At 35.6% G+C, this 15,647-nt stretch overlaps 1 protein-coding gene across 2 annotated transcripts in view; it reads right to left on the bottom strand.

The window, feature by feature from the left end:
• Positions 1 to 15,647, bottom strand: part of LOC134535560 (angiotensin-converting enzyme-like) — a 186,496-nt gene that overhangs the window by 16,855 nt on the left and 153,994 nt on the right. For both annotated transcript variants that reach the window (XM_063374744.1, XM_063374745.1), the window contains exons 9-12: positions 12,843 to 12,967; positions 10,094 to 10,340; positions 3,617 to 3,715; positions 2,205 to 2,348 (exon numbers count right to left, since the gene is read on the bottom strand). In XM_063374744.1, coding sequence (XP_063230814.1) covers positions 2,205 to 2,348; positions 3,617 to 3,715; positions 10,094 to 10,340; positions 12,843 to 12,967 — 615 coding nt within the window. The remainder of the gene's footprint in view (positions 1 to 2,204; positions 2,349 to 3,616; positions 3,716 to 10,093; positions 10,341 to 12,842; positions 12,968 to 15,647) is intronic.

Here is a 15,647-nt window from a genome sequence, read left to right as displayed (position 1 = left end):
AGTTTCTGAAACACCATTCTGCAGAGAAGATCCTTCCTACTGACGTAGCATCCATTTTCAATGCAGCTTATGTTGCTGTTGCAAACATGGAAAAAGCAGTTTCTGGTTTCAAGAAGGCGGGAATTGTTCCCTTAAACGAAAGCGTATTTTCTTATGACGATTTCTTCGCAGCATCACGACTTCGTCAATAGTGGAGAATGAAGAGAATTCACCAAATTACATTTCAGCACCAAGTGTTGTAGAAGAAGTGACCACCCATGTCCTGAATGATACAGCTGAACCAAGTGAAGAAGAGAGAATTCCTAACACTGAACTTTGAGGAGAAAAAAACCGAAATGGATAGGTGGTTTGTGCCGTCACAGTAGCAGACATTTCAGGCCCTTCAAAAAGACCCCCAGCAAAATGAAGACAGAAACAGCATTCCGAAATTATTACTTCTACACCGATGAAAGCTGTTTATGACGAAAAAGAAAAGAGGAAGCAAAAGAGGAAGCAAAAAGAAGAAGAAAAATGAAGTAGTGGGAAAGCAATTAAGAAGAAGAAATCATCAGCTCCTGGGAAGAAACGGAGAAAAATGGTCACATATCTCAAGTTTGAATCATCGTCTGAGGAAGAAGTGGATGATTCGCAGCTCTGTGATGATGGTTATTTAGATGACATTGACTTGATTGCAATTAGTACAGATATTTGCTGTATTTGTGAGGAATTTGGTCATAATTATGAGATTTGGTTCAAGTGTGTTTCATGTGAAAATTGGGAACATAAAGATTGTGCAATCTGTGAGAGATCAGAGGGTTTCTGCTGTGATGTTTGTTTGAAAAGATAAAATTTTACTTTTAAATATTGTGCTAAAAAACTGTCAAATTAACTGCAACATTTTGAATATCTTATGCAAATGGTTGTATTAGTTGTTTTAATTATTATTTGTTGTTAAGTTGTTTGCTTGTTTCTTACATTTGCCCATATGATCTTTAACACAATATTCACCAAAACACTAGGATGTTATTGATGACATAGGCCTATTTGTTTCATTAAATTTTTATTAGTAAGATCATATAAAGTACCAGAAACATAAAATGTATAATTTTTCTAAAGTAAACATGTCTCTGGCGTAACAAGTAATGGGTATCCATCATTACCTTTTGGAATGGGGTAATGGCGAACATGTGTTCACGATTACCCCACGGTGTGGGGTAATGGCGAACCTTGCATAACTTTACAAAATGTATTATACTTATGCAGAATTTCTATAAAATGTTTCTGTCGTATATATAAGTGTTCGGCATTAAATACTTAACAATCCGAACAAAGAAAGAAATATTATATGTAATATGAAGTAATTCAAATTTAGATTTCCCTTAAGTGTTCACCATTACCCCACTCCCCACATTATTTTTTCATAAAACGTTTATTTAACTAGAAAAATTTTCATTAATATTAGAAAATGAACATGAAAACAGAAGCTGTCCACAGACAGAGAGAAAAAATATAAAAGAAAATTTATTTACGACTAGTACTATTTTGCCAACTAGTTGCGACTACTTAAAATCTGTGTTATTCAAAATTTATTTTAAAAAACAGAAGAAAAAAACTTTTTTTTATGTAAATTCCTAATTGTGGTTACATTTTTTTTAATGCTTGCTTTAAATTTAATGGCAAAGACTCATGATTTTAAAAGATTTTTATATAAAATAATTGTTTTCTTATCTCGCAAAACATTTAACGTATTTATTAATTTAAATTATTTATTTTTTACATTATTTTAAAGCCCAAGAATTAGTAACTAAATACATGTTTGTACTAAAAACAATTTGAAAATTTGTAAGCCAAACTCTCTTAAACTCTTATCCAAAATTCAGGTCTTTTAAAGTTTCATGATAAAGTATAAATTACTTGAAACAGTTTTTAATATACATATTCAACTTTATTATTATAGTAATCATCATGGTTTGATTGACAGGTTTTCAGAATGGTAACAGAAAAAAAAACACAAAACTGTAAAAAATTGTACTTCTACAAGACAAGTCGTTCGTCACTCAGTTGCCAACGATATAACTTGGAAAACTGCAAGCAAGAGATTTGTACCACATTTAATTTTACAATGCTCTGCAGTGTAGTTTTACAAGTGATATTGTAGGCAACTTAGTTTCCAAGGATTTTCCTTGTAAAAGTATAAAACATTTTTACAGTGTATGGATGCTTACCCAAGTAGATTTCCAGCTTCCTTACTCTGGTAAATATCACATTCGTGTAAAGGCATCTTTTCAGGATTATCTGGGTCAAACTGTCCCGCTACCTGGCATAGGGACCGATGAAATTGGAACTGTATTACGTAGCTCACAAAATACCTAAAACAAAAATAATTGTATTATAAATTACTGATTTAACCAAGCTAAATATAATTTTTTTTATCTGAAAGCGCAGTTAGTGAAGCATACCAGCATATAAAAGAACGTAGAGGTGCATTTGGTTTTAATGGGTTAGTCAAAATATTGAGATATTGAAATACTGTAGTATTACCAGGCTACTAACATATATTTACTCAGTGCTAACTTTTGCTAAGAAATTAATGTTCGCTTACAAGAAAATAAGTCTAAAATTTAAATTCTGCATGCTCAATTTTTTACTGTTTAACATCTTGACTTGTATTGTTTAAAAAAAAAATTAATCCACTTAAATAGTAATGTCCAGCAGCTGGGTGAATAAATAATAACAGTACCAAAAATTAAAACCAATCCAAATTTTACACTCATGATTACTAAAAAATCAATAAAAATTTTGACTTTTTTAATTATCTGTCCATAACCATTGCATCAAACGATTATTGGCCGTAATAAATATTGGCCCAAATAAGAGCTCTTTGAATACTGTAATTTGAACTTTGTGTATGTAAATAAAATATTAACACCACTACAGAGACATATGTATAGTATTATGTTTCAAATTAGGGGTTCATGTTTAACATTTAAATATAAAAATAAATTTAAAATTTATTTTAAAGTAAACTTAAATTATTTCCGATGGTTTATTTATAAATATATATAGGCTACATATTTACGGCACGTAAAAGTGTAAAGTAAATAAGACTACAATATTTGAAACTTCATTAAAGAACAAATTTCCTGTAAGATCCTCACACACTTGGCACACGTTATCGAGCAATCTAAAGAAAGTGAAGTCAAAAAGCCGTTGACATACTAGTTCACTGTCGCCTTGGAATCAAGAGTTTTTTTAATAGCGGTTAAAAATGGACAATGTTTTGTTAACAATTAAAAATAACATAAAGTTAATTAATACCAATTGACAATTTTGTGCTGGAAAACTTACTTTCTCATTAGAGGTCTGTGTGAATATATAGGTAGGCTATATACGTAATAATATTTTGTATATGACTCGGTAATCAACATTTGTTAGAAATTCTTGCCTCCTCATGGGACTTTCAAAGACTCACCTCCTTTGTTCACGTATGCCACCGGTTGATGAGTTAGTCGCGTGATAAATTTAATACGAAACCTTACGTAGGCCTTATTCATTACATTACAAACAGATTGAAAATACGCACAATGCATTTTGAGGAAACAGGCACTCCTGTGAAAGGAACCCGAAAATGACATACCTTATGTAAGGAACACTCGCAATGATGTGGTACTTTGCACCTGGATCAAAGTCATCCTCTGTCCTGTCAGTTGGAGGTTCGATGCCCTGATATTTTTCCCTAAAAAAAAAAGAGTAATGTATAAATAACAGACTGACTGTTGCGTCATTTATTTACATGCGGTGAGAACTGAACATGTTTTTCTGAGGAAGTCAGATTACACACATTTGGTCATATGTGCAACAATTGTGCTGGCGCAAAATATTGTATTACTTAATAATTAAAAAACTACTGTTTACCAAACTCTAGTTTCTGCTAGTGTAAAAGTGTAAAAGTAACGAAACTTCCTATAAATATTAAAAAATAAATAAAAATTAAGAAAAAAACATAGGATGGCTTACATAAAAACATTTCTTGAAATAAGTTTAAAATCCATACGTACTCTACAAAAAAAACATGACCCATCAATGTCAACAATCGAAACAATATCTCTTATCGACTTACTCTATAAATAGCACATTTTTCAAATAAATAAATCATTGTCTATCTATTACCACCTACCCCACATACAAAAATAACAGAAACACTATGAATAAATTTCTTCCATTTTTTCCAATGACACCTGTTGAAAACATACGTAAAAATCTCAAAACGATTCTCTAAAGGTGTAGGGTTTCAAAAAAACAGTAGTTCAGATTACAATTTAAAAATAATTTATAAAAATATGTAATGTGGCAAATTATTTTTAATTAATAAGGTTAAATTTGTTATACAAATTCTTTTAAAGCATACAATTAGCATGATATTCCTTATGGAATTTTCTGTAATCACAATGAATCCACTGGATTCTATTTCACTTGTGACGTAAGCAAATCGTTAAAAAAAAAAATTGTTTTACCGGAATAAAAATTATGGACCTGTAAAACATGTTTTGTTTACTACCTTAGTAGGTGCGTCAATTTATGCTTTCTACTTCAACCAATCACGCACTTTAACGTCTCTAAGCCTGAGAAATATAAAAAATAGGTTTTGCACATTAGTCACAATTTTGGTGGTGAACGTATATATATAGATTCTTAAGTGTTAATTGGTATTTTAACATCGAAGACATAATTTTGGGACCATTGTGTAGTTTAATTAACAGAGGGGATACGTTATGTAAATATGCAATGGTAAATACAGCCTAGTTGACGTAATATTTTGTCTAAAACACTCAAAATTATTTATTTATGTCAGATGCCTCACAAACAAGGCTTGATAGTTTTCCAATTTGTAAAGGAAATGTAAAACAACTTTGGTACGATAAATTCTTTTAAATTGTTAAGGTATAACTTAGACCAGATTTGGTCTAACCCATCACATTGGGTTGTCTATTTTATTTAAGATATTTCACAATAAACGTTGGAAATAATGGCAAGTTTCATAGTGCCAGATATATACCTTACTTATATCTCTGTTCTAACATACATTTGTAAACAGCGTCATTATCACTGTAGAAAAATAATTTTCCGTTGTGTCCACAGTTGGTAAATGGATATACTTAAACTTTTTATTAATCTCAAATTTTTAAATTAATATTCTCAATAAAATTTATTTAAAACAAACATACTTCTATTGTTGAAGGCCCTATAAACTTAAAAGTAAAAGAAAAATATTATCTTTTAATTTAAATTATTTGTTCAACAGCGATAACATGAACATATTTTTAATAAGCTTAAAATAAGAATCATGTAATAAATAAAACAATTAATTTTAATTACTCTATCCTAATGAACAGTTATTAATGATAGAAAATTTAAGACAACTGATATCAAGTACCCCATGTCATGGTCAATAAATTATTGTTTTGTTATCCGGAATTCATTTACTTTTAAAGTTTAAAATCGATACGACAATTAAAAGTAGGTTAAAAACGACTTTCAAGAATTGACTACATAGTTAGTTACAAGTGAAGCTAATAAAAGTGTATTAAAAATATGGAACTTTTTTCTTCGGATGTGATTGGGCCATTTTTAATTTGACATATTCTAGAAAACCTCGACCCAATGAACAGTTTACTATAACGTTAGTAAGACTTATTTTTTTATAGTTTATTGTATAAAGTTTATAGTTTGTAATACTACAAGAAAAATATTGTAACTTCGTACAACACATACTATGGTTATTTTTGCATATGTGAAATACGTTTTTCGAGATAATACTCAGTAAGTCCTTTGAAAATTGGTGCGTAATTTTATATTTTAATTTATGTTTCATTCAAACACATTTTTTCTAAACCACGGAAATTATAATCGAATATCCAATAACTGGACTTTATTTTGTTGCAGCATGATTATTAATGTTCGCAGTTGACACTAGAAAGCTATTCAGGGTAATTTTTCACAAATAACTTTAACTACTAAAGGTACTGGGACAACACAAAGCATTAATGTCCGGGTAATAATCCGAACCCAGTGTTACAGCGAACAATATTTTGTAGTGATGTAAATGAACAGAGGATAAATATCTATAATTTTATATGAATACTTCTGTTCCATTTACAAAAAAAATCAAAGTGAGTAACGAATCATTCCAGCATTTGTATGGAGTAATTTCAGAAGACCTTGGGAAGCCATGGGCCCGGTCGAGATTCAAACCCGGGACCTTTGGAATGCGCCACTTGACACCACTCAGATACAATGCAAATACAGTCAAAATTCTTCAAATCACCGGTTCGGGATCACGACCATGCCCGATTAGCGATTTTGGCGGATTATCGAACGTCAATGTAGTTTTTAACGAGATTACAAAGTGTGAATATGTGAAATTTAATCGACAGTAAAAAAGAAAACGCTGTACTGAAATAAAAACTGGCAGTAGTGATAAACTCAGCGAACTAGAACTAGAAATTCCGCCAGCGCAGTAACGTGACCTGGTGGCCAAGTACACAAGCCATAATCCACCGGGGAAAAAACCGGATTACAGAATGTACCGTGTGTTAGTGAGGCGGGATGATAAGTGCGAATCTGATGCCTCTTTGCGCAAGATTGTGGATTGGCACACAGTCTTCTCATTTGCATAGGTGAACTATGAGATTTGAATGGTACCTTTATATGATGGGGAAATGAAGATAAAGGTGTAATGCAAGTTTCTTGATTGCTTTCAAGAATCTTTACCATTAGTTTCGTTTCTAGAAATCAGCCTTAAAACACAATTTTTAGTCCTTTTCACTCTTCCAAAATAACAGTTTAAAAACCAAATACTAAACAGATTTAAGTATTATGTATATAATAGTATTTCCGAGGACTGGTGCCGGTGTGTGGTGGTGGTGGCGATGTCCGCCATCTTGGATAGTGTCATCATGATGGCCATCTTGGATGACCTTGACCTATGACTTTGACCCCAGCGGCCATCTTTATTCAGCCATCTTGAATTCCACCATTTTTAATTATGACATCACATCCGCCATTTTATATTACACCATTTTGGATTCTAGAACTTTCCGCCATTTTGAATGATGGCGTCACCATTGCACTTTCCGTGATGGCCACCCTCTTGAAAATCCATAATTATTAACAAAAAAATTAGAAAATTTTAAAATTAATAAAAAAATTATATTATATAATTTTAATAAAATTTTCACTAAAAAACACTCACGTCATTGACTCTGGAGTCCTCGGTTTAAACCTGGCAAGGTCAAAAAAATTGTGATGGATCTTTTCTCCACTGAAGACACTGACACTGACCTCCCACCACTAATACCAATGTATATATTATGGCAGCTAGTATGACGTCATGGCGGCCATCTTGTGTTCATCTTTTGGAGGCCGCCATCTTTGATCAGACATATCGTTTTCATCTGCCAGAGACGTGTACCGTCGCACCTGCTAACGGATCTCGGCAAAGAATTCTACAATGCGGCCTTCAAGGCTTTGATGAAGAAGTTTAGCATCAAACACTACTCTGCATTTAGTAATGTCAAAGCCTCCATTGTCGAAAGGTTTAACAGAACTTTAAGCACCAAAATGTGGCGACAGTTCATGGCTAACAGAAATTACATTTAGTTAAATATGTTGCCAAAATTAGTAAGCTAATACAATTCTACTGTGCATAGTACTACGATAATGAAGCCTAAACACATAAAGGATGATCACCTTCTTCGAAAAGTGTTTTCCAACATGAAAAAGAAAGATCCACGAAAGTGTAAAGCTAATGTCAGTGACATTGTGTGAATCTCCAAGCAGAAAGGCGTCTTCGAGATATGTTTGACTGCGAATTGTAAAACTGAACCTTTTCGTTTGACCCATGTACATGAATCGGAGCCTAGTATCTACTACCTCGAAGATTTGGACCGAAAACCTATTCGTGGTGGCTTCTATGCCGAACAGATTCAGCCTACGATGTATCCCGATATGTACTTGGGGAGAAGATTCTCGAACCTAGAAATGGTCGATACCACGTCAAATGGTGAGGCTTCTCACCTCGCTTTAATTCGTGGGTATCAGATGCAGAAATCTAAAAATACTAAAGACTTTAGTAATTTGTTTGTGTTTTTTACTTCTTATAGTGTATAATTTATGTAATAAATTTTTATTTATAATTTTGCTGTTTTATTCCTCGAACCTGTAGTTTTTTGGTAATTTTAATTAAAATATATTTTTTGTTTTGCCCAGGGGTCAAACCAAGGATGAAAATGATTTAAACAATCATTTTAATAAGTGTTTTTTGATGATTTTTAGAAAATTTTCCGAATTTTAGCTAAAAAATTACGATTTTCCAAATTGGTAGCCAAGACAGCCGACAAGATGGCGGAGGTCTTGATAAAAATATATAATGCTGCACTTTAGCAAGCAAAAATTCAACTAATATGGCAGCAGCATCCTCTATAAGATGAAAATTATATGTCGGATCCAAGATGGTGGCCTCCAGCAGACTAAAAAAAATATGGCCAGCAATACGTCATACTAGCTGCAGTAATATATGCATTGGTATTAGTAATTGGAGGTCAGTCTTCCAGCAGCTTCCGTGGAGAAATGATCCATCGACATTTTTTTGCCCTTGCCAGGTTCGAACCGAGGACACCAAACTTTGTGACGTAATTGTTTTTAATGAAAATTTTATTAATATTGTGTTTTATAAATTATTTTATTAATTTTAAAACATTTCCCATAATTTTCTGATAGATAATAATAACAAATTTTCAAGATGGCGACCATAACAGAAAGTGACATCATAATTCAAAATTTGCGAAAAGTTCTATAATCCAATATGGTTGAAAACAAAATGGCGCATGTGATGTCATAATTAAAAATGGCAGCATCCAAGATGGCGGATCCGGGATGGCAACCAGGGTCAAGGTCATCCAATATGACAGCCGTGAAGTCACAATCCAAGTTAGCGGACTTCGCCATAAACACCACGCACCGGCACCAGTCCTCGGAAATAGACTGTTATTTGCTACTGAAATACTCAATCGCCCTCAGCGTATTCTTAAATACTTTCATATAAATCGCGCAGTTTTTAAATCGGTATGTGTGACCAGGTAGACAGACTGACTGTCTGGGTCGCCATACGACGATCTCCAGGTATGTCTTACAAACACCTCTCAAGATTTCATGAATGTGTCTTAATACGAATATAATTAAGAGTCGTTACACTTGTGTATACAATTTTTGTTTCAATGTTTCGTCTTCAACAAGTATTTATTGGACAGCGAAAGAGGCTAAAATGGGTGTTTACACGGACGTTTTGAGGAATAAAATATCCTTAAGGGGGTGCCTCCCTTTTCAGGTCAAGAATTTATATTTACAGTAGTTACAGATAAACTTGTTGACTTTTTCAATTGTTTAACTTTCACGAAATGAAAAATTATATACTGCGCATACGTTTTGCATAATTAGCTGCCAAAGTTACATTTTTAACGTTTTTTGGTTGTACAAATAAGGAGAAATTAATTTATTGCAGAAATGAAACTTTTTTAGGTTTAACTGCAATGCCACTGGCTACTTCAAGAAATGGTTCGAAATTCTTTCAGAAAATTTTAATTAATTTTACCTGCCATTTCAAAATTCTTAAATTTGTTACAATTTTGACAGCCGAGAAACATGAAATGAGTTTTTGTGATAGAAATGCAAACCATATCATGAAGTAGCCAGTGGCATTGCAGTTAAACCTAAAAAAGTTTTAGTTCTGCGATAAATTAAATTCTCCTTATTTCTACAAACCAAAAACGTACAAAAAGTAACTTTGGCAGCTAATTATGCCAAAAGTATGTACTGTATATATTTTTCATTTCGTGAAAATTAAACAATTGAAAAGGTATACAAGTTAATCTGTAATTACTGTAAATATAAAATTTTGACCTGAAATGGGAGGCACACCTTTGACACAGTATGTAAGTGTTATAGGTACGTTATCGTTAATATTCCATCATGAAATGATAGGATGACCGCTACGCGGTGCCTGGTGCGTGGGCCCGGCAAGTGGGCGAACAAAGGGCGGAGAGGGGTGAGCGGTTACCGCAGCTTCCACCAGTCGCAGTTGTAGCGGTCGCTGGCGGTGCGGCCCTTGAACACGTCCCACCGCCACACGTCCATGAGGAGCGCCGACGGCAGGAAGGCTATCTTCTGCAGGCCCTGCAGGTACAGGTAGTTGACGGCGGCCGCGCGGTCGTCCACGGCGTCGGCGTCCAGCAGCCCCAGCTCGCGCATGTGGCGCGGCGTCGACACGGACAGCGACATCACGTCGCCCACCGCCTCGTGGAAGCCTGTCCACACCACCTCCCTCATGACGGCGACTGCAATGTCGACCGAAACATCGCCAACAGCCCAGTAGCCAAGCTACTTCAAAATAACTCAGGGTCTTTATTTTTTTTCATTATAGTATTACAGTTGAAATTACAGAAGAAACTATTTGCAGTATCAACCCACTATTAAGTTCAGGCATTCTATAAATTATACACCTACTATGCCTCAAAGAAGCCAAATTATAAAATAATACAACAATATAAAATTGATGTGGCATAAAGAACCTGTTTAAAAATAAGATGCCCCTTAACCTCTCTATACCTGATTTACCCCTATCCTTGCAGTTCTTCGGCTGGTGTTTATACTGAATGAAATATACTGGACGTGGCCCATATCGTGGCACGCCGTCATGAGGTCATACATTGCCACTACTGTGCACTGTTTGATCCCGTTAAGGCCTTGCTACACTGTCAAATGTTTGTCTCCAAATATGTTTGGAATGGTAGTATTGGACGAAAAATTGCTTACAATTTTCTACTTCAAATAAATTTGGAAAAAAAACCTCAAGTATGTTTTAAATCATGTCACACTATCAAAGTTTATTTTGGTCAAACTTTTCAAGTTATATCTCATTTTGAAATTAGATAACACAACAGAGTTCTGAATGGAATTTTTTAACTGTTTTTTTTTGTGTGTACTTATATTATTTTTTTTTAATTATATGAATTAAACTTACAATAATATTCATTACAAAATAAAAATATGTGTGTAGGGTCCACGGACGACAGAAGTGAAACTTCTTGCTATTTGGTATAGATAAAGATAGATAATTAGTATTTTTATAGAACAAGAAACAATAATTGGAAATAGAAAAGCTGCGGGTACGATCTCAAATTAAAAAAAAAAAACTCTTTTCTACAAGAATAAATAAATTGTAGATTTTTAAAACAAGAATATTTATTTAAAAAATATTTTTCTCGTACAATTTCAACAAACTTTCGGAAAGAACAATTTAAATTTTTTTTAATTAATTCTTAAACTTGAAGCTTGCCGATAATTAGGTAGTTTATGCAGCTTAACTAATTGTCCATATGGACATGTGTAGTTTGAGATAGGTATCGGGCATGTGAAAGTGACAGCATGGCATACCAACCGGACCTAGCTCATGCTACTTTGTTGAGCCACAGTCACCCACAGCTACACTCCGATCGAGAAATATCCACATCTCTTAGTTGGACCTAAAATATTTACATGCTCGTGGGCTCGTAACTTTGATACGGTGTGTGATTTAATTAATCAAATAATCATTCGTAAAGAATAAAAAACATTATACCAGCCAAAATATTTAGTTTCATCTAAAAATAATACTCACATAATACTGTTTAACAAAACTGAATCATACAATTAAAATAATAATCATACGTAGATGAAACAACAATATTTTCTTAAAAATATTGCCCGTGGCGCGATGCACCACAATGAGATTAAACCCTGTTGTGTTGCCCTCTGCCCAGTACTGCCTAGAGTCGGGTGGCGTCAGACACAGTGACCCGCCCATCCCTGCAGCATGGCGGGGTTCAACCACGTGGAGCCCGCTCAAGGCTGCTCCAGCGATCACCGCCCGCACCAATGGCCCCGGAGTGGGGATAGCTCAACGCGCCACTCCCAAGATTCAACCGCGCATATGCTAGTGCTCGAGTGCGCGAAGTCGCGAGAGTGAATGCTCGAATGCACAAGAGGGCAAACACGCAAGTGCGCGAGTGTGCTAGTGCTCAAGATAGTAGGAGCGCAAGTTTGAAAATGTACAAGATTGAAATTGCGCAAGTGTGAAAGTGTTTAAGTGCGCAAGTGTGCTGGTGCGCCAGATAGCAAGAGCGCCAGTTTGCAAGTGCAAGTGTACAATTGGGCAAGTGCGCAAGATATCAAGAGCGCAAGTGTGCAAGTATGCCAGCGTTCTAGTATGCAAGTGCACACGCGTGCAAGCGTGCATGTGTGCAAGAATGCTGCGTCATTTCTAACTTTACCTGCCGTCTTCTCGACCGGTTTCCCCACCACGTACCTTACTATTCCCCTCCTCCCATAGTTCCCCTGCTACATACCGAGATAGTTCAACTCTTGCGATAGGAATTTTCGTAATGCTTATCAAAGAAGTTTCACTCCAATAAATGTTTAGAGTTTTTTTTAATGTTATAGAAACATAATATTCTTTTTACGTATAAAATTATTTTGCATGCAACATTCACATTATTATTTATTTCATTGATTTCGTTTTAATCGACCATGAGTTCTTCACCATTTCAAAGAATCGTTGTGACAGAAACGGGTGTCATTTCCGTTTTCAATAGGCACACTTTTTGATTGGCTGATTGTATCCAACATCAAACACATTTGACGGAAACTCAAAGGAACACGGCTGCGCTAGTGACGTTTCCGTTGACGTCGTAACACTCCAAACTTACTCGACACAATGTATCGGAAGGTGGAAGGTGTCGGACAGTGGAACAACGCGAGTGTCGCCGTACCTGGGTTGGCGCCCTCCTTGTAGACTGTGGGCTGGTCCCTGTACTGCAAGAAGTACTGCACGTGCCCCATCTCGTGGTGCGCCGTGAACAGGTGCTGCATGTTGATCTGCGTGCACTGCTTGATCCTGCGGGGGAAGCAGGGCAACATCTGTACAGCTGTACAGTGAGGCGCTTCCAGAGAGCTACATCGCCTCTGAGCGCCTCTTGCCGTGCTTGGGGGCGATTATCGTGGCATTGTGTGGCCGACACGTGAAGATAAATGTGCATTGCAATTTCCTTCACAGAAAAAAATTTCTATACCTTTACAAAAGATTCCTTTGTAAAACCAATTGCCAAGAAATAGTTTTTAATACTACAATAAATTTATTGTACATTCGTACAACACATGGCTACGGTTATTTTTGCATAGTACGAAGTATTTATTACGAAAGTTTGTGCATAGTTTTATATTTTAATTCATGTTTTATTCAAGCAAATTTTTTAAACCATGGAAAAGACAATCTAATGTTCAATAATTTGACTTTATTTTGTTATGTCATGTTTATTATGTGTGCAGTTAATACTGGAAAGCTATTCAAGGAACGGTTTATAAATGACTTCAACTATCGGAGGTAACTGGGACAACGCAAAGCATAAATGCCCGGGTAAGAATCCGAATCTAGTATTAATACGAACTCTAATTTGTAGTGATACATTGTTTTCTTGTACATGTACAAATTTACACATATCTGAACGTTTACATGAATATTTATGTTCCGTTTACAAAAAATATATATACAGTATTGATTGCTTTTAATAATCCGTAACCGGCGTTTCATGTCTAAAAATCATTCTGAAAATACGCGTTTTAACCATTGCACACCCAATATCTGTATATCTTCATCGTTGAGTTCATATATTTGCTGCGTTGTCCAGGTTTCGTTGTCTGCCTGCATTTACTGTGTTATTTAATATTGGTAAATTTAGATTATATGGCATCTTGGATACCCAGAAAGCTTTTGCAAAGCAAACTATGGAATAAATGTAACCAACAGATGTTAACTGAAACAGATTTTATTTGAAACTGTCTCGCCGTTGTTAGCCCACTGTGTTCGTCTTTGCTGTTTTTGTTTCCATGACTGAATTCCTTCCACGTAATTCTTGTGCTGTCTGATATTTATGTTTGAATGTGTTCTGTGCTGTCCTCGTTGTGTTGTCCATAATACCTGTTTAGGAACGATGTTGGGTTTATCTGTTTGACATTACTGATTTAGGCTTGTTCTCTGTGAGTTTACGTTTTCATTTTTATTTCTTAATTTGGGTTATTGAATTTTTTCCATGACAAATAGTGCTATAATGCAATGGCGTATGTCTAAGAAACTGTACCAAATCATAATTCCCCATTAAATGGAGCATTTAATGAAGGAATATGTATGAAATGTAACTTGGGTAAAATGTTACTGTTCTCTTAAGTAGATAGTGTCGCGGTTTGAAATTTTACAGGGTTTTTGAAATCAAATTTAGGGACTGTACTGACGGGACTCTGGGCTGGCTGCTCTGTTCACTGTCGGCGCAAGTGGTGTGACCATGTAATTGGGGCACGGGGCCGGCGCGGCGCGCTGCGGGCTTGCAGATTTTTGTTTGTTGTTTGTTCGGCCGCGCGCTGGCGCAGCCACGGGCCGCAGTTACTGGGGCGCGCTGTCGTAACAAGCCGCGCGGTGTGGCCTGCACGTCGGGGTAGAGGGGGGTAGCCTTCTCAGAGGTCCTAGTGAGTTGTTTAGTAAATTTAGCTTCAATAACCAGCGTTTGTTATGCTAGGCGCGGCGGTGCGCGCAAATTTAAGCGCAAGTGAGTGGTATCTCGGGGCTCTCTCAGGCGGAGGCTAGGGCCATCGTCTGAGGTAACGAGTTGCTTAGATTGTGATGTAGTTTGAGATCAGGCTCACTCAGGCGGGGGCTATGGCCCTCACCTGTGGCAACGAGTTGCTTATGTCGTAATGTAGTTTAAATTAGTTTTAAGCTCACTCAGGCGGAGGCTATGGCACTCACCTGTGGTAACGAGTCGTTTAGTTAGTTAGTTCGGAATGTAATTTAAGTTAGTTTGTAATGTAACCGTATTTAAGCTCACTCTGGCGGAGGCTATGTCCTCGTCAGTGGTCAAGAGGCTTTATCGTCATAGTTTTGAAAATGTAATGTTCGTTCGGTTTTCAAGGGCAGAAGAGGCCCCTACGTTAGTTTTAAAGTAATCGATCAAGAAATGCTTATTGGAAAATGTGAGTATTGCATTATCTTTGTTTTTATTTTAATTATAAATTAGAATGTATTCGGCAGGATTAGGGAAGACCTTAGTGAGGTTCTCTCTCGGTCTTGTATGGTCGTTCAGTAGTTAAGTAATAAAGAGATTGTTGTTGTAAATTTTAATCCCGCTTTGTAAATGTTATTTAAGACTGATTTTGATTATTTGACTTTAAAAATAAAATCATTTTAATTAAGTACCTATTATGTTATTTTGCAAAATCTCCTTAGTTCAGCTCTCACCAGACATCCTGTACGGGATGACGAACCTATTCACTTTGATCCTTGGTACATTAAAGTATTTTATTAAGTTACGCAAGCGAGTCCCTTTGTTATGAGTTACGATTCTCTCCCCCCCCCCCTCTCCCATTACGATTCTCCCCCCCCCCCCCGTAACATTTGGTGGTTACGATTCTTTTTTCCCCCCGCGACAATAGGACCAGGGGTTCCCATTAAACAAATGCAATTTGCAATGAAAACCATAATGTTTACGAACAGTGACAATCACTTGAAGTTATTAAAAAAACACTAT

Source organism: Bacillus rossius, chromosome 8 (genome assembly GCF_032445375.1).
Source record: "Bacillus rossius redtenbacheri isolate Brsri chromosome 8, Brsri_v3, whole genome shotgun sequence".
Taxonomy (NCBI): Eukaryota; Metazoa; Arthropoda; class Insecta; order Phasmatodea; family Bacillidae; genus Bacillus; species Bacillus rossius.
This window is presented reverse-complemented; position numbering and strand designations above follow the sequence as displayed.